The sequence below is a fragment of the Pseudochaenichthys georgianus genome, chromosome 21 (assembly GCF_902827115.2).
Source record: "Pseudochaenichthys georgianus chromosome 21, fPseGeo1.2, whole genome shotgun sequence".
Classification (NCBI taxonomy): domain Eukaryota; kingdom Metazoa; phylum Chordata; class Actinopteri; order Perciformes; family Channichthyidae; genus Pseudochaenichthys; species Pseudochaenichthys georgianus.
In genome coordinates, this window is record NC_047523.1 from 4,096,395 (window position 1) to 4,119,849 (window position 23,455).

At 46.8% G+C, this 23,455-nt stretch overlaps 1 protein-coding gene across 1 annotated transcript; it reads right to left on the reverse strand.

Annotated features, from left to right (window-relative positions):
* Nucleotides 1-5,009: 5,009 nt before the first annotated feature.
* On the reverse strand, nucleotides 5,010-14,843 carry inhbb (inhibin subunit beta B). Its single transcript, XM_034109441.2, has 2 exons — nucleotides 13,893-14,843; nucleotides 5,010-7,309 (listed from the first exon to the last, which is right to left on the reverse strand). The coding sequence occupies exons 1-2, from the start codon at nucleotides 14,278-14,280 to the stop codon at nucleotides 6,468-6,470; spliced, it is 1,230 nt and encodes a 409-aa protein (XP_033965332.1). The 5' UTR covers nucleotides 14,281-14,843; the 3' UTR covers nucleotides 5,010-6,467.
* Between the last annotated feature and the right edge of the window lie 8,612 nt (nucleotides 14,844-23,455).

Below are 23,455 nucleotides of genomic sequence, written 5' to 3' on the forward strand. Positions count from 1 at the left end.
AAGCAACTGGCCTTTCAGAGCAGATCTGATCGTGGGACAGATTCAGGCATTTGTTTTCACGTCTGGAACTGGCGTTTAATAAGGTCTGTGCTCTATCGAAAGGACTCACTATCAGCTCTGAACACACGGGACGTCATTACTGAACTGGTTAGGATATATTGACTGATAGCATGTTGCTACATTTTTGTGGTGTTTTCTCTTCTTTTTATTTTGTTGACTGCATCACAACGGCTCCCTCATTAAAAAGCAATGGGACTTTATACTTTAGCTTTAGCAGAAAATTAAGCTCTGAGGCAAACACACGTCTGTGATACGTACACATGTTGATCTCCACATATAAACACCACTTTATGATTTTTGAAGTCAAAAGCTAATGTTATGCTATAGGAACGACGTCAGGTCACATGACTTCACATCATCACTGCTAAGCTGAAGGCAGCTAATGTTCGGGGTGTCTCATTTAGTCACTTGTTAGCAACTACAGTTTTTATGACAAATTGAAGCTTCAGACATGTACGGATGGGAGAACTGACATATTCAAAGTTGCAGAACAGAGTGTGTAAATCTCTTCACCTTGTGTTACCACACATCTTAGTTCAGGCTTCTAAGCAAAAACAGACTTAGAGATCAGGGAACCGGAAGTCATACAATGTTTAGGCGCTTCTGGGTTTTAGGACCCATTACTGCACCACTCTTTTTTAAATGTATATTTTTAAAATATTTAAAGAGTGCCAAATAAGTTAACCCTTGACTCTTCTGCACAAGCCTTGATTCAAATCAAGGTGCAGAAATGTGTCTGCAGAAAAGAACACAAAGTGACATTGAGCTTGCAGTCTAGAATCAGTAACAGGTTTACACACGAGGAGTTTGCTTTGGTGTATATGGTGCATACTTAAACACAGTACAATACAATACATTGCAACTGACTAAATAACCAAACAATAATCATAATAACAAAATCTATTAAAAAAAAACATCATATCTTTAATATATAGAGTCATATTTACATGAAATATAGATATACCAAAACACTACGCACTGTATAATATGACAAAAATAATAAAATAGAATATGTGCAGAATTATTGCAAAAAGTGGAAAGACACTGACAATACTTAAATGAAATAAATAAAAACAACATATTGTTCATATTGTGTGCATTAATGTAATGTCCATGGAGTGGCTGGGGGTCCATCATGGCCCCACCTTCACTGCCTCCTTCCACTCCCAGCACCCCCTGATGTAGGTGAACCTCATACCACACCAAACAACACAAATGAAGGCTTTGTGGCCCCTGAGTGTGCCTTCAGTGCTTTGGGAGCCATGGGGTCAGCATGGTGGAAAGTGGGGTGAGGAGGTGGGAGGTTTAGGGGCTGAGGGGGAGACATGGTTTGGGGGGCGGGGGGTTTGGTGACAAGGCTTCAGTTGTGTTGCTAAAACGGGATGAACAACCCTGACATTATGACATTGTGGACTCACAAAAATACACACACACACCATCCAGTGTGGCCCGCTGACCCCCTCACCTCCACAGCTACGACATGCGGAGAGAGGAAATATAATTACTGATCTGCTAAGAGCATTTAGGGCCAGTGTCAATGGTGTTTTCTCAAAGCTGGACATATGTACAGGTCTGGTGTCAGTCAGCTCCAATGCTGCTGAGAATGATCTGCAGAACATGTTCAGTGTCCCTGTTGTCAGTGGAATTGTATTGACAGACAGAGGTAGAAGAAGTATTCAGAGGCTTCACTTGAGTAAAAGTACCAATGCATTATTGTCAAAATACTTCATTACATGTAAAAGTCCTACATTCAAAATGGTACTTAAGTAACAGTACCAAAGTATTATCAGCAAAATGTACTTCAAATATAAAAATGTAAAGTAATCATTGTTCAGAGAAAATGGCCTTTATGTGTACATATTACGTAATACTATTGCTTTCAACTAACCTAATACAGTTATATACATTTGTTGACTTAATACATTTCATTTAAGTCAACGTTTCAGTTTTTTCAGTGTAGCATTTGACTTTTACTGATTTACTTTTTGTATAATAATGAAATTGTTTTACTCTTTTATGACTTAAAGAGTTTGTCTAGTTTAAGTTTTAAAGATGAATGTTGGTAAAAGTAGCTAAAGCTGTTAAATGAATGTAGTACATTAGTTCCCTTAAAATGTTGTTGAGAAGAAGTATTAAGTTAAACGGAAATACTCAAGTAAAGTTCAAGTATCTCAGAATTGTACTTAAGTACACTTGAGTAAGTACTTAGTTACTTCCCACCTCTGCTGACGAACACGATTCCTGTGTGCAGAAGTCAATAACAAAGCGGCAGCAGCATCATTAACCTGGCACTGATTACAGAGTCTGTGTGGTGAAACACACCCAGTATATGTTCTGATGCCGTCTATTAAAACGAAACAAGAAAGCAGAGAGGAAATGCAGCAACACTGAGCGCAGCCATTAAGAATGATTGGATTAATGACGTTTTTTCTCATTAGTGCTCACAAATATGCTTTCAAGTTGCAAAGCCCCTTTTACTCCTGCAGTAATCCGCCCGTGAGAGAGAGCTTGCAGGCACCTCAGTCCGAGTTGCTCCAAAGGTCAAAATGTCACTTTAGGTTGTAGGGAGAAGTAAACAGGGGTGGAATAAGCCTCCTGTCTTAGGGGCCCACACCATAAATCCTTAGAATAAGAGTGCCTTTACATGGTCTCTAGGGCTGAAACAAAGGGTCACGCTTTAATCGCCGGTAATCGAAAATCCTGTTGTGTTAGCTCAGTGAACTTTAGCAACGGGCTGCGGTCATAGGTTAGGGGGGGGGATCTTTGATCGAGTCAGAAAATGAAAAATAAATCCCTAGAATTCCATTGGTGGAGGATAAGCAAAAAAAACATCAACACACGCGTCACATTTCTCCACGGAGCCAAACGCCAGCGAAGAGGAGGAATGCCTGGCCCCGGGCGACGAAGAGTCATACATTCATTAAGTAAATGTGGACCGGGCTGGTTTTGGAAGAATGAATGCTATTGCATTGATAAACCAGGTTGACCCCATCAACTTGGCAGCTGTCATGACCTCAACCTGTGGCGGGATTAGATGAGTGAGGGCAGAAGGACAATATTTGTTTAAGCTGATAACTAGGGGTTGTGGAGGTTGTGTGTGCGTGTTTAGTGTTTGATTCCTAGTGCATATGTGTGACTTTGGGAAAAGGCCCGTGACAGTGCGTGATAAAGTGTGCTCAGCGGTGGATCCGTAGTGATTATTGATAGAATGCATGCAAGTGTGTGGCCCTGAGTGCAGAGCATGCTTAATGGCCTTCAGCTTTTTGCTCAGCGTCATTAACATTCCAGCTGTGGAGATGTTGGCGTGCATTAGGCAGCGTGACGAGACAGCTACACGTCTCTCTCCCGCTCCCAGCACAGACTGTCATCTGTGTGCAGGCTCCACCAGAGGAGCCTCCAGATCAGCTCTGACAGCACATCTATCTTCCTGTCAGTCACGTGCACCGCCACACTGATTTGTGTTCTGCATCTGAGAGGAACGTGTGGCTCCTCCAGCCAAGTACGGGGGAAGAGGTGTTCACTCGGATGCCTCCCTAACATGCTATTCACCCCGCAGCCGAACACATCTCGTTGCACTCCTTGGCAGATCCCACAGATATATTTAGAGTAATTATCCGACTGATTTCACAGACTCGTGGAGCCCTGCAGAAACACTCCATGGATCCAACCCGTTGGGAGGTGTCGGCACAGGCAGACGTTCAGCCGGGCAAGCCTCGTGCTGTTACACAAAGTGTTGACACTCACGGCAACTTTAAAGCTACCTTGGGAAACACAAACATGGTGACTGTTGATGGGGCGAACCACTCTGATGAAACACACAACAACAGACACTGTTACACTACTGTCTGCACGAATGGTGGTGCAAGTAACTACGTAACCTTACGCAAGTACTGTACTCAAGTATAAAGTCAAGAAACGGGTTCTTTCTTTCTCTGGAGATTAGATTAGATCAACTTTAGCCATTGCACAGAGAACAACGAAGAGCTGTGTGCATCCAACCAGTGTGCGCACAGCAATACACTCACTAACAAACAATGTGTAGTAATGTACAGAAAAGTATAGACAGGAAGAAATACATTTGGATAAGGTGCAGATTTGGAAACAAATGTACTACATTTATCTGACCACTTAAATGTATTGTTTTTTATGATTATAGTTTGTAATCACCTTCCTGTCCAGTAGGAGCCGTGTATGTCCTAATTTGAGTGATAATGGATAAAATGCTTCTTAATGTCTTGATAGTCTCCTAATTCTTCAGTGATAGATACAGGCTTTAAAGGGCCTGGACAACGCATCATTACAAAGCAAGCTTTGGAGAGACAGCGACATGTGAAGATCTCATCACATGTGACCCATTGCTGTCGGTTCATCTAGTATACACTTAATATGTTTAGCAGCACAACTCTAAACAGCCTCAGCAGCAACATGCAACGAGGAGGCAGTATTTTTTTTTTTTTTTAAATATACTTTCAGTTTTAAAAGCAGGATTTGACATGTAGTGTTTTCTGTGAGGTTTTAGAACTTTAGAATCAAGGATCTGAGGACTTCTTCCCAGTGATGCGAACACACGTCAGATAGGAGTCAGCAGGTATGTGAGGCTCTGCAGGCTGGCAGCTGAGGATGCCAGGGAGCTGTTAATCATGGTTGTAATTACTGCTCTACAGCTCAAAGAGACACTCCTGACAGACAGACGTTTTATGTTTCAACCAGTACAGACGAGGACCGCGTGTGTGACGGGCGGTACCCAACTATTTCTGCCTCGCCTTCTTGTGTATTGAGCTACACGCCCATAACATCAGGATTACAATACAGGCCCGACCTCATCAGGAGAAGAAACCACACACAGGACACAGGAAAGAATGTAAGGTTACAAAATATTTAAGAAAACATTTTATTTTACATAAACTGTACAGATGACATTTATTTGACTAAATGATTCTTAGACGGGAACTAAAATAACTGTCTTATTAAATAGAAAACTGAAACAAAAATAGAATTAAAGATGAAAAAATGAAGTGTTGCTTATTGTACAAAACAGAGAATGGAAATAGAGCTAAGAGATGAAGTCATACATCGTACCCTGATACAGTGGTAAGCCTATTGCAAAATGATTAAACAGTATTGTACACAGTAACTCAATGGCCTCGCCATCTTAGTACAATAGCTCAAATATTGGCCTCTTTGGTTCCTTTAATTAGGTAAAATACATTTGAAACTAAATTCAATTTACTTCTATAAAAATAACTTTTCAATGGCAGTTTGTGTGTCACTAATCCCGCAACTTTTCAGTGCAAACGTCACAACAATCATTCGCTTAGGAAAGGAAGCGATAGATTACATTTCAAGTATTGATAAAGAGTCGAGGATTGAAGCGAGAGAGAAGGAGAGAAGAGGGTTCAGTCTAATAGAGCAGGCTGGTATGGGGATAGGTTACTATACATTGCATAGCTCATGTGGCACTTATTAAGCGATAGGACAGGACACTCAGTACCCTTGGAAGGCATGTCTTTATACAAGTGCTATCAGGGTGTGCATTTCAGCTTCTAGAAGTGCTGCACTGCACTGTGGGGGGGGGGGGATCCTACTGAGCCTAAGCGGGCTGTTCTCTCTCCGTCGCTGCAAGTGCTCAAGTGAAGTGCACTTATGAGGTCTACCTTCACCTGGTTGTCATGGTAGCAGGGCCTGCACCTCTCTGGACAAGCAGGAAGTGGAGGCCCTTAGTCAGCAGGAGGGCAGCAGCTCTGTGGAGGACTTTCTTCTGCCTTTCTCTGGAGGTATAATCCTGCAAGGCATTAAGCGCTGCCCGTCTGACTCCACCAGTGGGACTGTGTCTGTGGGCAGAGTGGGAAGTGCTGGTGTTCTGAAGTGGAGAAACTGATGAATTGTCAGTGCTTTATAAAAAACTAAAGTTTGTCATGTGCTTAAATTACTTAAGAGGGTCCGAGGAGCGGGGTCTGGAGTGTTGGGGCGACGCCAGTAATGTCCTCGGCGATGGCTGATCCTGTCACTTTCCTTAAGCGCTTGTTATCGTCATTCAAGAGGAGATGATGAGCCATTCTTTTTGACTAGAAATGGCAAACTAGGGCAAAGTATCATTTGGTGATATAATCGTTCCCTTCTCGACCCATCACTGACCAGTCGTCGCTGAGCGGACAAAACACGGACGGCAAGCATGTCACTCAGTCTGATAAATACACACACTCGCACGAACACCTGCAAACACACACATGCACACGTGGACACTGGACTGCGCTGGCGCTTGCATGTGCGAGGCGTGCCAGTGTGCGTGTTGCTCGCACACACGGTAGGTTTAGATATATTGTATATGTGTACCGTACAATAACGTCCTGTTTGTACAAAAGGCCATTCTGACTGTTCCGAGTTCAACAACAGTGAAGGGAGCGGACTCAAGCACAGCCACACTCCTCCACGATCATGTTGGGCACGTCCCTCTTCACGATGTTGTACTCATCGTCGAAGTAGAGCATGGACATAGTACTGAGCTTGGTGGGGATGCAGCAGGAGTTCACCGAGCCCGGGCTCATCCCTCTCATGCGGTACTGGTTCACCACGGCGGTGTGGAAGGATGAAGCCGAGCCCGGCACACCCGCCATGTAGGCCGGGCAGCTGCCCTCGCAGTAGTTGCCGTAGTAACCAGCTGGTGCAATGATCCAGTCATTCCAGCCAATCAGGCGGAAGTCTATGTAAAACTGTTGTCGGCAGCAGAGGCCCCCGACGGAGCCGTCACACTCCAGCCCCCTCTTGCGGATGCGATGCTTTCCGTCCACCTGTCGTGCTCGCACCACCAGGAAGGGCCGGTGGGAGGGGTCCAGGGGGTCCACCAGCACCGGGACCACACCGGACGTCTCACAGCCCTCACACTGGACCTCCAGGTCCTGCCGCCGGTTGCCTTTCCCGAAAACAGCTCGTATTGCCTCCGAGAGGGGGAAGGTGTGCCAGCCGCTGCGCTTCAGATCCACGCGCTTCTCCACCAGGGCCCAGCGACCGGTCCCTCCCCCTCCTCCCCCGGGGCCTCCCCCTCCTCCCCTGGGGCCTCCCTCTGCACTGCTGGTGGTCCCGGCCTCCTGGTAATGAATCTTGACCGTCACCTTCCTCCGGAGGCCCTTCTCAGGACCGCCTGGCAGCACGCGGAAGTAGAGCCACAGGTTGGCCTGGGACACGTACAGGTTCTGGTTCCCCTCGTTGGAGACCACGAAGTACAGGGTGGACTTGGCAGATAAGCGATCATCTGTTGGAGACAATAAAAACAGGAATGGTTCATTCTCTATCTGGCATCCATCCAACATAACGATACAACATCAAGTTCAAAAGCTTTATTGTCCTATGCACAGCTACAGTGTAGTTATCTAAATCTTAACTCTCAGGCTCCTCCAATAATAACACATACATATTTATAAGACGTAAACAAAGGAAAACACTATAAAAAGAGTGCAAAAAGACACACTAGAAATAAAATAGTGCAAGGCAATGTTAGGCTAATATGCAAGTGAGGATAAGATGAGCCAAAGAGTAGAATGCTGCACAGTGAAATAAAATACTGCTTATGGTAATAATAGATAAATATGTGAGATGCAAACAGAACGTATAGATAGCATGTTTCAAATGATTTATACACAATAGTGAGTTCTTGTGACTTTAGAAATAGTGATTTGACAAAGAACACTCATTCTAACAGCTGATCTGAGGACAGGTGAGGATGAGCTCTGACCTCACGTTTCCAAAAGTCTTTACTTGATTAAACTTCAACCATCACCATGAAAACTGAGCAAACCGTATCTGCTGTTGAGGGCCATAAGAAAGCTTGGGTTCATTTCCAGTAAATGCACGTGCATGTGGGCACATGCACGTGCATGTGCCCACATGCACGTGCATGTGCCCACATGGAAAGCAAAAGAAACTCCCAAGAAGTGAACAGCTCTGGCTCTAAAGGGCTGGTTTCCCCTTGCTTTCTCTGTTAGCCCTCAATCACTATCAGGTGACCTCGTGGCTACTCCTGATAGGCCAGCTGTGACGGGCCGGTTCTGGGATCAGGCCCAGTTGGCCCCAGGTCCAGCTTTGTAAGTGACGGGGGCCAAAAAGACAGAGAGCGAAAGAGGGATAAAGAGGAACAGAGGAGAAGACGAAGGACAGCAGGAAGGATGCAAGTGGGAAAGGTGGGAGGGTGGCGGACATGGCCAAGGCCCCCAGGGGGTTCATTGAGTTCGCTGTTAGTACCCCCCCGCCGAACCCCACTACCACCCTACCCCGCCCCTTCCCCCTTCCCCCTTCCCCCTTCCCCCTTCCCTCCAGTGTGAGTACCCTGAGAGTGACAGCACAAAGCGGGCTGTGAGGCACGGGGAGACAGCCGCGCTGCAGCCGCCTTTCAAGCGCGTGGCTTTCCAGCAAAAAGCATGATGAAGCAAAAATAAAAGCCATTTACATGACACTGGCTACATTCTACAGCCGCACAATGAAGAGATCCCGGGAGTCTTAAGGTGGCCATGGGCTCTCCCTGGCAGTATTTTTTTTCTAAGCCTAATGATGTCTTCCAAATTCCCCCGAGGTAACTTGAAAGGTTTCCATTTCAGGAGATTTGGTACAATGTGCTCAAGCGGAGCAGCGCCTTTGAAAGCAGCTAAATGACTTTGTTTGCCGACTGATTAGTGTGTGTCAGTGTCAACAGGTGGCCACCAAAGACGGGGCCCCCCCTCTCCAAGGCGCCTCACGCCTCTTCCTCCTGTAAACCGCGGCTTTACATTCAGGCAGGGACCTGTTGAGACCGGCTCTCCACTATGTAGCATGTCAGCTGGGAGCTCAAGCACTTCACACACATTTGCACCCAGCCATGAACACACTCCCAACCCTACGGTTAGCAATACATCAACCATCAGCCTTCTCAATACCCAGCCTTTGGGCAATGTATCAAGTGCACAGTGGGAACGTATTGAAATGCATCTGAAGTGAGCGATATAAAGGAATCAGCGGAGCAGCAGCTTCCACGGCGTAAAGGCGCCTCAGGGCTACGAGTAACTAACCTCACCTAATTTAGCACCGTGCCTTCCTACTTGCCTCGACAGCTCCGAGCTCCAACACCGCTCATACAGCTGGGGGGTAAACTGATGCACGGTTAACAGTTGCTCGCGGTGTGAAGGAAACCTTCAGACCTTTATGTCGTTAATCAATCCACCATTTAAAGAAAGTATTCATTAAATGTCATAAAATAGTGCAACAATGCCAATCAACAATACATAGAGTCTTCACTAGATACGTTTTTCTGACTGACTGAATACGACTACATCTTAAAACCTCATGACATCAATTATACCATCATATAGGCTAGGACAATGCATTACATTAGTCCCGCAACATTCTCTTGCCCTTTTTGTTGTATTGTTTTGTGTCATATATTTATGTGCATTGTTAGAGGAGCCTGGTTCTTAAGATGTTCATTGCCATACCTACACTGTAGCTACTGCATATGACGAGGAAGCCTAAGTCTTTCAGCGTGTTGATTAAATGATAGGAATCACTGCTGGAAAAGGACGGGTAAACAGTTGTGTTATCCCCATATGACAGCCCTTTGTGGACCAAACAGTTATCAAAAGAATCATCGAACAACACCCAGTGCTGATGCTTGGTACCAGAAACCAAGACTACAGGTATGAACGCTTTACCTCCACAGCAACAGAACAGTCAATCTCAGTGTTTAGGATAAGACTACTGCAGCAACTATGAGCTGCAGCCAGGCCAGCCTCGTCACAGGACGCTTCAGTCGGGGCTCTGCAGCACACGGACTTGAATCAGAATGAAGTGACTCAGTTTAAATATCTACAATCCCAAGACGAGGGACCAAAGACGTGATGAAGGTCACGTGGTCAAAGGCTACTAAAACAGACGTTGAGGAGTCAGCTGAGGAGAGCTGACATGTTTTAGTCTCCGTCAGAACCAAAACAATCTTGATCTTTCGGCTCCATTTGTATCGACAGCACGCACACACACACACCCAGGGTGGGAGGGTTACTTTGTAAATGTAGTTAGTTACTGAATACTGAACACATGGCTCTGAAAGTAATCCGAATACAGTTACGTGTCTTAAAAAAGTATTCAGATGACTTTTAGAATACTTTGAACAGGAGACACGTATTTTACTGTTTTAATGGCTTATCAAGAGCTCAACTCAAACACGACATCTTGGTGTCCTTCTGGACAGCCCTCTCATCTGCACCCACATAACAGACATCCCCCGGACTGCATTCTTTGTCCTGTCTTCAACCTTTCCTTAGGATATGTTATGAATTGTAAGGTGCTTTGAAAGGCGCGTCTAAATAGAATGAATCATCATTATTATTTATTATTATTATCTGAAACGATGTAATAACTTTGTTTTACTGTTTCCAGTCACTTGCCCCATCATTCAGCAGCAGCAGGCTTCACTTTGATTCATCCCGTTATAAATGTCATCATTTCAACAATAAAGAAATGCTACATAAACATTATCTTGAACATCTTATCGAACCATCTCCGTTTCTAACTTTCAATATATTTAAAAATAGATCTCTCTCTCATCTGGGTGCGGGGGCGGGGCCTCACAGACACGCTGCAGCTCTCTCTCTCTCTCTCACCTGTCTCTCTCTCTCTCTCTCTCTCATCTGGGTGCGGGGGCGGGGCCTCACGGACACGCTGCAGCTCTCTCTCTCTCTCTCTCACCTGTCTCTCTCTCTCTCTCTCATCTGGGTGCGGGGGCGGGGCCTCACAGACATGCTGCAGCTCTCTCTCTCTCTCTCAACTCTCTCTCTCTCTCTCTCTCTCTCTCTCGCTCTCTCTCTCTCTCTCACCTGTCTCTCTCTCACCTGTCTCTCTCTCTCTCTCTCTCTCTCTCTCTCTCTCTCTCTCTCTCTCTCTCTCTCTCTCTCTCTCTCTCGCTCACAGACACGCTGCAGCGCGGTGCACACAGATCTGCCGGTAATGACAACATTTTGTGAGGAAACTTTTCCACCAATAATTATTTAAGTATAAGTATTCCAAAATGTATTCACTTCAGGTTTACTCGTTCTTTAAATGTAACGCAAGCTGAATACAGTTTGCCTACTTGATGTTTGTATTCTGATGACCTAACACCGTTACATTCCGTTACAACCCAACCCTGAACATACCACAAGACTTTCTCCACTGAGGTCCTTTGAAGGAACAAATTGTTCTTTGCGTGCAGTGTTACAAACAATTTCGAGCTGCCCGGACACGCCTCGCCTGACCCCGCAGTGGAGAAGTTCCTAGTGAGTATCAGCAGGCAGGACACCTGGGTGGGCTTGTGTGGAGGATAACGAGCTGCTTCAGCATGTCCCCACCTGTGCCACCAAGTCAGGGAGGAGGCCATGGAGGCAGGCCGCCCCACAGTCATTAGTCAAAGCTGCTGTCGACAAGACCACACGCCGTGGAAGGACCAGGGTGCAGCGTGAAGCATGCAGGGCTGGACCATGAGCAGACGAGTGCTCCTGTCCAGCACTCCAGGAATTCCACATAGGGCGAGGGGGTGAGGGGGTGAGGGGATGGAGAGGCAAGGATGCGTAGGTGACGAGAGGTTGAGGCCTCCGCAGCAGCACTGGCTCTGTTGTTGTCAAAGCTTTTTGAGGGGCATTTTTAATAACGTTGCATACATCATTTATTGTATCACAATCTATAGAGAGGCAGCCAGGCCCAGTGAGGACTGAAACACACACTTGAGGGTGAATGTGGAAAATGTCTGGACCAGGTCCAGCAGGACCCTGACTGACAGCTCCTCATGAATGAGTGGTGTCCTGAAGTAAACCTGGCCAACCCGAGTCCTCTGGAGGAACCGGGCCGGAGTTAATGACCTTCCATAATGAAGTCAGCGTCTTGGACCGCTCACCGCGAGTTCACTGGGTCCGAACGGCAATAGTGAGCAATCAAGAAGTGCCGATCTGAGCTTCTCCATCGACCCCTCTCTCTTTCGTCCTCCCCTCCACTCCTGACTGTGCTCCCCGCTCCGCTCCCGTGGATACGGGACACCAAATCCCTCAGCGAGGACCCACGGGACCATGTCAGGAGAGAAAGGCGATTGGCATCGTCTCCCTCACCTGCCCGGGGCCGCTTGGCAGACCTCTCCCCTCTGTGCTGCCGCAACCAGAGATAAGAGGCTGCCTGGCTGACAAGCAGGCAGTTAACCCTGTGCTGAGGGGGGGCCAGCTGACCCACACATACACACCTATCCACATCCCTTCACTGGCTACTGTTGGCTATACATGTGCCAACCTCACCCCCCAACCCGCCTGGGACAACAACAATGCAGGCTCCCTTATGCTTTGGGGGGACAAGCTCCCCTGGCTGCAGAGTTTTCTGGAGACCTTTCCTCTGAGCCGTGCCCCGGCTGGCAGCATCCGATCTGGGGGGCGTGAGCCAGCTGGCCAGGAGGCAGACGGGGTCCAGGGAGCCCAGCCAGCTCCATGCTACAATGCCACACAAAGGCTCAAAGGTGTGAGGAAGAATGGAACCAGAAAAAAAAACACAGAAGTAGAAGAAGTAGAAGAAGAAGAAGAAGAAGAAGCAAAGGAGCCCAGCGAACCTTTAGAACGACAAAAGCATTCTTTACAACACTGCAATATGGGCACACAATATCCCCCCCCTTCCACCATCAACCAACACCATCCACCCACACTCCCCCGATCCAACCCTACAAACTCAAATGTCTCATGCATTATTCTGAGCAGTCTCTTTTGTTTTCCTTGCTTTCCCTCTGTTCCATGTTGACATGTTGGGTTCACAGGAACACACAGTGCTCTTATAATAATAGCCCGGCTTGTGTTCCCTTGTCATGAAGAGCTCAGATCATTCCCATCGCAAGGTGGGACCAAGCAGCCCATTCAGGCAGGGCCAATGGGAAACTACAGGATGGGTTTACGTGTGTGTGTGTGTGTGTGTGTGTGTGTGTGTGTGTGTGTGTGTGTGTGTGTGTGTGTGTGTGTGTGTGTGTGTGTGTGTGTGTGTGTGTGTGTGTGTGTGCGTGCGTGCGTGCGTGCGTGCGTGCGTGTGCGTGCGTGCGTGCGTGTGTGTGTGTGTGAGATATCCTATTTGGTGTATTTAATTGTATGTTTTCTTTTTGTTAAACTAACAGTTTGTGTTGGTTCTTCTCACACTGCTAACTGACAATTATTGGATTCTGTCAAGCGCAGATGATTTTAGTGTGTGTGTGTGTGTGTGTGTGTGTGTGTGCGTGCGTGCGTGCGTGCGTGCGTGTGTGTGTGTGTGTGTGCGTGTGGGGGTGTGCGTGTGTGCGTGCGTGTGAGAGGAAAGGGTGTTCTCTTTGGACTTGTGAGAATTAGTTAGATACACATTCTTAGAGCGAGGGATAAATGGCCAATTGAGGGACTTTGTCCGTCTTTAAAAGAGGGCTTTATACATTGGAGTATTGAGTGTGAGCACAGCTTTAGTGATGAAATTGGATTCAGAGGCTCTTTTTATCCCCTAGACAACACATGGTGGTAATTTAAGGACTATGTCTTTAGTTTGATTCCTTTTTGAAATGCCAGTGGGCTAAAACAGGAGGATTGAACACAGCCCAGGCAGGGCTGAATCGCGATGCAATAAGAAGATGAACAAATGATGAGAGGATCCATTAGTTGATGGCTTGTGTGTTCATCTCATCTCTGCTGCTCAGTCATTGCAGCATGATAAGCTCTGCAGAATGACATTTCATCTGAGTGATGTTCAGTTATTAACTCACCTGCTTCCCGCGGCTACCTGTTACATCAACCCAAAAGGTGAGTGGGTTCACCGAATGGTCGTTTCAGTGTGTGTGATGAATGATTGATGATTACCTGATTCTGCGAAGCTGATGATCTCCGAGTTCTCCGCCTGAACCTCGTTGTTGTACGCAGCCTGTCCGTCAAAGCTGGGGATCTCCACCCGGCCGTCCTCGCGCACTTTCCCGGCGTGCAGCCTCCTCAGAGCCGTCACCATCGCAGCCTTCGGGATGGGGTGCGTGATGTTGGGTCTGTCTCTCATCTGCAGCCGGTTTAGGATGTGCCTCTTGACCGCCTCCAAAAAGTCTATATTTACCCGCTCCGCCTGATCCGGAGCCCTGAGGCCGCAGGACGCGCACGATTCCAGGGGAGAGCTCTGAGCCTCCACCCCGGCCACCGAGCTGCAGCGCACGGACAGAACGCACGCCACCAAACAGGACAAAGTCACACCGTAGATGCTCATTTTCCCTAGTTTACAGTCCGAATTCAATACAACAACAAAAGAAGGGGGGGGGGGGGGATATTACACTCTTAAGTTAAAGCTGTTCTTGTTTCTTTTCAAGTTCCGGGGAGAACATCCACTTCCAAAACAGAGATATCCAGAGAAGCCAATGAAATATTCCCAGAGTGCTGCTGAAACTTTGGGCTAATTAACTCCAGGCAGTCATTGTGCATTCAGGATCCAGCAATGCGGCTTTTCTCTGCACACAAGCAACGTTTCATCCCTCTCAGTGACACAAGTTTGGATAGTCGACGCGCTTCTGTCATAACACGCTCCCGTCAGACGCGTAATCTACCAAAACAAAGCAGATAAGACTAAATAGAAACAAGAACCAAAAGTCCAAAGGTGCTCAGTCCGCTCTCTCCCATTCAAACGTGCACAGCTGCAGCTCCACGGAGAACAACAAATCTCACGGAGTCCCGTGCCTTTTGTGTACGCGCCTGGCTTGGGTACCGTGTCCGGTGCGCAGCTGTATGTGCAGCTCCGTGCTTCCTGCGGGATGCTGCTCACTGAGACCCTCTGCTCCTTTGAGATCGCGACAACGGGGGCTCCGCACATCCAAAGTTTTTATACAGGAGTCGTAGACCACGTGGGGATTTCCACCAACTGGACGCAGGGGATTATTCACTACTACGCCTCAGAGCCACGACGCACTGATGGAACAAGGTTGTGTTATGGTGACACGCCGGCTGTAACGCAAACCTCTTTGAATCAAGTGATGTCGTCATGCAACTTTAGGATCCTTTAAGCTATGGTTGTGTCTCTGTGACTCATGTAAGATCACTGTTCCTACACTCAACGAAATATAACTTCTGAAACAAATTAAAACACTTTTTATATCATTAATTCAGAATATTCAAACAAAGTTCAAAAATTATAATAATTACAATAATGAAAATAATAAAGAACAATTTGAATTAAGTTAATGTTTATAAAAACTATAGTTTACAATAAAAAAAAGAAGAAAATTACAAAAAAAAGCTTGAAGGAGTATGCTGCTGATTAATACATGCATGGCGCCATCTACCGATGTAAACGTGTCATTACACACTGACAGGGCGATGGATAGAAAAGTTAAGTTATCAGAGCCATCACTATGAATTACTACAGTACACGATTAAATACTACACTATGAATTACTACACTATGAAGTACTACACTATGAATTACTACACTATGAAGTACTACACTACTACACTATGGACTACACTATGAAGTACTATACTATGGAGTACTACACTATGAACAGGGGTGCACATAACTTTTTTGCCCTGGTTCTCAAAGGAGCACCTGGAGATGTTGCTTGGTGCTCATCCTTAAAATGAAATAAACCGTAACTTTTGAGGGGTTCTTGACTTTATTTGCCAGACACACGGCACTGAACACACATGCAGAGGTGAACACAGAACACACATGCAGAGGTGAACACAGAACACACATGCAGAGGTGAACACAGAACACACATGCAGAGGTGAACACAGAACACACATGCAGAGGTGAACACAGAACACACATGCAGAGGTGAACACAAGACAACATTAGCACGACCAGTAATCATACAAGCTGTCATCACTACCCTCCTGACTGTTCTCCTCACTGTCTTCCTCTCTGTCAGACATGGTAGCTGATGATGTAGGCCTACTACTTTCTCTCTGGGTGAGTCTGTGATTAGCTGCTTGCATCCACAAGTCAACAGCTGGGTTTGGGTCGAAAGTCTCTGTTGTGATCTTAGCCAAGTGGATGTAATCAAATAAGCATGTGAACATAACCAATAACCTACCATAGCCAATAACAAATTAATGTAACTTATTTTATTTGTGTTGTTCATTCATATCTTATTTTACCTTAACATTTATTTATTTATGCATTTTTTTTTTTTTTATCTCTCCAGTTTTAAAGGATATTTTTGGTCACTGTCCTCTAGTATACATTGGAATGATTTAAAACCTGTTTATCCCAATTATTATAAAGGAGTGCCTTATGTGTTTACATAAATTGTGACCAAACTGTTTGAACTTAGACTAAAGTGAACTATCTCAACACTCAGAGTCCTTTACCTCACTGAGCTGTAGTATCAGCCTCTCAGTCTGACTGGAGAGGACTCTCCCTCCACATTATTGTAGAAACATCTTCTTCTTATATCCGTTAGAGCAGCTAGCACCAGATTCTAATAACAACACCGGGCGGTGCGCCCCTCTCTCTCCCTCGCTCACTCGCATTTTGGCTGTGAGCTGCGGTTGCCAGATAAGCCAACATCCCCCATTTTCATCACTTACAGCGCCCATCGTACAGGGCAAATGAAACGTGTAACCGGGATGAAAAGGGTGTTACATTTACTTAATTATGAATATTGTTACATCAAGGCCGAAAATTAGGATGAGCACCAATGGTCAAAACTGTTTGTTTCCCTCCCAGAACTGCCAGTGCAGCGTCTCCCCAGATCTGGCGCCCTTTCGGCGAACATCAATAACGCCAGTGCTACGGGCCGACCCTGAGTTCATAATGCAACTCGCAAATATCTTTCTCTCTCTCTCTCCTCTCTCCTCTATTTTCTCTTCTCCCTCTCCCTCTCCCTCTCCCTCTCTCAATTTTGGTACGTAAATGCGCCTTTTTTCAAATGCAGGCGGAGGTGCGCATGCGCACCTGCGCACCAGTTATGTGCAGCCCTGACTATGAAGTACACTATGAATAACTACAATATTAATTACCAGTGGCGGCGCTAGGGGGTGGCTACTTGGGCTCAAGCCCCGGATGTTTTCTGAAAAGCCCCGGATGTTTCACTTAAAGGTCCCATGTCATGCTTTTCCAAATTGACCAATCCACGGACTTCCTCACACACTCAGTGCATGCAGCTCTGATGATTTCTCCTCCCTGGCTGCAGGCTGATAACAGACAGTTGGGATCGCGGCGAAATTCTATCTGCTGACCCATTGTCCCAGCGTTTATCAACCTTTTTCTTACTCAATATCAAGCCACACTCATTGTTTTTACTTCGGCTGTGACTTTGTGTGTGCTCAGGGTGAGTTTGGCTGTGTTTGGCTGTGTATCGCTAAACAAGGAAATCGCACCTCCACGGAGCTCAGCGCGATTCACAACGTCCCGACTGGTCCCGACCAATCGGAGCACACTGGGCTCACAGGGAGGGGGGGGGGGCAAGAGCTGCAACGAGCCGTTTAGTGGAGAGAGTGAATAAACATACTTTACAGAGATGCTGTATGCGAAACCAATGTGAGTTTGGAAAATTGCACAGTATAAATCTATTCTAGTAGACCTCAACAATGGAATTATGATCAGTGGAAATGGCCATGACATGGGACCTTTAAAAATAAATAAAAAAAGTAAAAAACACCAGAGTCCACCAGAGAGGCAGCCACTGTGGGACATTAGCCTGCGTACTGCGTAGCCTGCCCTGAAGAAGAAGTGATCCTTCCTAGTGCCTGACGAGTTTTAAGCTAATAGCCTATACAGTTATGGATATTAGAAAGTTATTGTCATATTGTCAGGTTCCACAAGCTGCAGCAGCAGCAGTATCAGCAGCAGCAGTATCAGCAGCTGACAACAATGTCATCACCAGCAGTCAAGAAATGGATGATATTTCAGGTTTGTGAATCTAATGGTGATATATGCACTCTGGCTGACTGAGTATGAAGTAAAAAAGAGTGATGTAACGTTAATGTTATAGCTCGTAAACATGGAGTAACCACACTAAGTATACCCTTATATGTTAGTATGTATACAGAACATGACTAAACATTATCCTAAGATGTAACGTTAACCCTTCATACCTCAGTCTACTTTTAAGACACTAAAATAACGTATTCCAATTTGTAATTTGTTTTCGCGCGTGGAATTATACCGGTTCTCGTTTCAGTACACATAACAACAGAACTGACAGGCAACCCTCTGAATCAGACTCCGATTGGCTGTGACTGCATCCACTCAGAGTGTCCGATTCAGAAACGTGACTCTTACACTCTTTACGTCACAAACAAAGATGGTGGATGAGAATAGATCTATAAAACGATAAGCAATGCGCCAGAATCAAGGTGAGACTATCCTTTAAAACTCTACGCACATTCGTTTCACCTTAATAAGTAAACGACTATTTGAGTGAGTTAAGGCATTAGTTTGCTTCATTAAAGGGGGTTAATGAGTGTTCTCCAGTGCCTTTTGTCCGCTTTAAGGACAAAAGGTAGGGTTAATGTTGCTCTCAAACTGCACCAGATTGATGCTTTCAACTTCAATATTTAAAACAAAATCTTCCCAGGGGAGCATGCCCCCGGACCCCCCGAGAGGAGGCGACGACCCCCCCTAAAGGATGTTCGGTCCACCCCCCACTTATAAAAAAATAGCACTGTACCCCTGCACCCCCCCCCCCCCCCCCCCAACCCAACAACTCCTGGGCTAAGCCCCGGAACTCCTACAATCCTAAATCTGCCACTGTTAATTACTACACTGTGAAGTACAATTACTACACTATGAAGTACTATACTATGAATTATAAGGGTATTATTTATATGTGGTATTGTCCACAGTGTTTAATGTATTACATGTCTGCTATATGTAATATAATATAATGTAAAAAAACTAAATAAATATAATGAATTATTATAATAAAAGCAATCATTTGTAAAACATACTCAGTCACAAGACCTACATTAAAAAAAGTAGTACTCAATATGTGTAATGGACCATTCCATGATTATATCATTTTGATGAACGGATTATGATTATTGATGCATTAATCGCAGCTGGTAAAGATGGAGCTTATTTGAATGACTTTGATGGATATCTTATACTGTATGTATACTGTATATCATAGTTAATTTAAAGTTGATTTATATTTCTGTTGGCTGGTAATTGGAATTAAGTAAATGAAGCTACTGTAAAGTAATACATCTATTGCAATAAAAAGTACAATACCGGCTTTGAAATTGGGGTGGAGTATAAGTATCATATCATAAAATGTAAATACTCAGGAAAAATACCACAGTTAAGTACTTGTACTAAAGTACTTGTAGAGAACATGTATTTTGTTACAATCTCTACCATAGGATAATTGCATATGTTGTAAAGCAGGGTGCAGGGTTGGCTTGCATAATTACAGATCTGTTTAATACAGGGGTAGATGTACTGTATGCTAAATCATTATATATTATTTAAAAGTAGTATAATTGAGAATCAGAGTTAGTGTGTGCACAGACAGGAATTTAAAAGATATACAAAAAGATTATTTTTAATACAAATTGTAAACATACATACACAGTGTGCAAATGCTGGATACATATGACATAACAACGCAACATGTTTAACAAATGATGGAGAGCATGTGAAGGCAAACCTTCATGTTGCACATGCAGCTTTGAGCGGTTTCTGTGAGAAGGCCATAACAAAAAGAAAGAAAAGAAAAAACACATATCCCACTACTTGGAAAAACACCAGAAGAAATTGATGAATAAATACATTTACTGATTCCTAGGGACCAAAGTTTCAACACATTACATTGGTTAACCCTCCTGTTGTCTTCAGGTCAAATCTGACCGATTTACTTCTTTCATCAATCATAACTTTTTTGTTTTACATTCGATTGCATTAAGGCTTCATGATATCCTTCACAGTAGACATTTGAACATATACAATTGCTGATCACCACTTTCATTGAATTTTGGATGATTTAGTCAACTTTGTAGCACCCATGGTGTGACCGCCATAAAGAAAAGGAATTAGTAACCATCCGGATCAGATAAAACACAACACACACACACACACACACACACACACACACACACACACACACACACACACACACACACACACACACACACACACACACACACACACACACACACACACACACACACACACACACACACACACACACACACACACACACACACACACACAGAACAATTTGACACATTTCCCACTCTTATGTGCCCATCCCCCCACATGGATCACACCTGGCACACACAATATTACATTACATTACATTGCATTTAGCTGACGCTTTTATCCAAAGCGACTTACAATAAGTGCGTTCGACCAACAAAATACAAACTTGAAGAAAACAGAATCATATAAGTACATCAGGTTTCATAGAGCTAAAACATTTCAAGAGCTACTCAACTGGCTTCTTTAGATAAGCCAGTCCTTTATTGGTATATAAGTGCTCTGTTAATAGTTCTTGTTGTATATATAAGACTATGGACTACGACATTTAGGTTGACCGTTTATTAAACACGTTGTTGCATACGCTTCCATGACAACACCACAACAACTCAACTGTATCCGGTTCACACATCCCAAAACTCCCGGTGCCATCTTAAAGGCACAGTCACACCTGATCTGACACATACATAACATTTACCCCTCCCTACAAGGAACCCAATTAACTTTTAGATATCTACTCTAGATGAACTGGGTAGACTGCCAGTCACCAGCATAGCCATGTGGATTATTCTGCCACGCAACAGACTATGCTCTGAACATTACCCCTGAGAGTCACAAGCTCACAATATAGTCTTCCAAGTATCTTGGTCTGACCCGGACACGGGCCGGATGAGCTTCAAAACGAACCACTGGCTCAACCGGCTCAGCTGGGAACCCGGCTGGACCCTGCAACTGCTCATCAGGAAAAACAAAGTCCCTGTCCTCCCTGGGCCCTGGGTCCACGATGGGGGGCGGTGCCACCTTCCGAAGCCGGCTTGCATGCCACCGTGATCCGTCGGCCAAACGAAAGGTGGCTGACCCCAGTTGAGCGGTGACCTTCATCGGCGCCGTCCAGAAGGATAGCAGCTTGTGGTCCCGGTTAGGACGGTGAATCCTGACCCAGTCCCCACTGTGAAGGGAGGCGCTCTCACCCTCCGTCTCTTGTCGAACCGCTGCTTCATGCGACGCTGAGCCTCTGCAACCCTGGCACTCTGGCAGGGTGTGGCTGTTGGCGTGACGGCCGCCGGGGCCCGTAGCCGATCCAAAGGGAGCTGCAGCTCACGGCCCATCATCAAGAGGGCTGGGGAGCTGCCGGTAGTTGAATGCGGCGTCGCCCGGTAGTGAAGCAAGGTGCGAAGCAGCGTGGCTGAGAATGGAAGACCATCTGCCAGGTGTGCTCTGATCCCGTTCTTTAGGGTTTGGTTGAACCTTTCCACCCCCCCATTTGCTTGCGGGTGGTAGAAAGCTGTACGGATGTGTTTAATCCCCCTCTCTTCCACAAAGGTGGCGAACTCAGAGGAGACAAATTGTGGGCCGTTATCCGTAGTGATGGCGTTAGGACTGCCCCACCGAGCAAACAGAGAGGAGAGGAAGTCTGTGACCACCCGAGCCGTTACGGACCCTGTGGCGACCACCTCTGGCCATTTCGAATGGAGGTCGTAGGCCACCAGGAGGAAGCGTTGGTGGTGCGGGACGCCATGCAGCTCCCCACAGATGTCCAGCTGCATGTGCTCCCAAGGCGCGTGTGGCCACTGCAAGGGCTACAGGGGCGGTGGGAGTGGCGGGCCAGTTTTGCCACTGACCAGGCAGGCCGTGCACTCCTTCACCATTGTCTCTATACCTCGATCTATGACCGGCCACCACACCAAATCCCTGCAGCGCTGTTTTACCTTCACGATACCCAGGTGGCCCTCGTGCGCCATAGACAATACCCGTCCCTGAGGTCGATGGGAACGAACGTGCGGAGTCCCCGAGCCACGCAGACACCGTTCCAGCAGGTCAGCTCGTCCTTGACCCGATGAAAAGACGCCAGCTCCTCCGGGAACTTCGCAGGCCATCCCTCCCGGATGTAAGTGCGGAGCCGGGAGAGCGTGGGGTCCTCCTCCGACGCGAGCCGAAGGTCATCCAGGGAAACCGCGGCCTGAAGCGGGGCGTGGAGCATGAGTATGAGCTCTGACTCTGTTGCGTCCGGGCCCTCGCCGGGCACTGGGGTGGGGGTGGCGCGGGAGAGCAGGTCAGCCACCACATTCTCCCTGCTGGGAGTAAACACTGTAGTGAAGTCATACGGCAGGAGTCTCTCTGACCAGCGGTAGATCCACAGCGGTTTGTGCCCCGACCCCATGTAGCAAGCAGGGCTGTAAGAGCCTGATGGTCAGTATGCAACGTAAAATGCCGCCCATACACGTACATGTGCCACCGCTCGCACGCCCAGAGGAGACAGAGGAGGCCAGCACCTCCCGCTCCCCCACTGAGTATTTCTGTTCGGCCGAGTTGAGGGACCGAGAGGCGAACGCCACCGGGCGTTCTGTGCCCCCCTGGATCTGGGACAGCACCGCTCCTATTGGACGCGTCACAGGTCACAAACGTGGGGCTCTTCAGGTCAAAGAATGCGAGCACCGGCGTTGAGGTGTTTTTCTTGAGCTGGTGAATAGCGGCAGAGCAGGCCGGGGTCCACTCCCAGACCGCGTCCTGTTTCAGGAGTTCACGTAGTGGGGAGGTTGTCGAGGAGTACTGAGGAAGGAAGCGCAGGTAGTAGGCCGTCATCCCCAGAAACGAAGAGATCTGAGCCGGACAGGACGGCTCAGGCAGGCGCAGCACCGCCTCTACGTTGGAGTGTAACGGGCTGAGGCCATCGGCGGTCAGGCGGAACCCCACAAACTCGATGGCTGGAACAGCGAAGGTGCACTTTTCCCCATTGAGTGTGAGGTTGTGACTGGCGAGGACGTCCAGCACCCTCGCCAGGCATTCGTCATGAACGGCTGGTGTAGCACCATGAACCACTATGTCGTCCAGGAAGACGACCACGCCCGGGATGCCGGCGAAGATGGTGGACATGATTTTTTGAAAACAGCTGGGGGCCGAGCTGAGGCCAAAAGGCATGCGGGTGTAGCGAAACACTCCGACATGAGTCACGAAAGCTGTAAGGCTGCGGCTGTCAGGGTGCAGCGGAACCTGCAGGTAGCCTTGACGAAGGTCTAGTTTCGTGAACATGCAAGAGCCGTAGAATTGTGCGGCTAGCTCCTCCACTGTGGGCAGCGGATACCTGTCGGGTATCACGGCCTTGTTCACCGGCCTGAGGTCGATGCACGGGCGCAGGCCCCCTGACTTCTTCTTCACCACCACCAGGTTTGAAATACACGGGGAAGCATCAATGCGTTCGATGATGCCCGCGTCCAAGAGTTTTTGCAGCTCGGCGGTGACGTCGTCA

Bases quoted from the DNA above. Each gene is read 5' to 3' on its own strand.
- inhbb (XM_034109441.2), bottom strand. From the start codon at position 14,280: ATGAGCATCTACGGTGTGACTTTGTCCTGTTTGGTGGCGTGCGTTCTG. The intron at 7,310-13,892 runs GTAATCATCAAT...TGTCTCCAACAG, and splicing joins CATCAGCTTCGCAGAATCAG to ATGATCGCTTATCTGCCAAG.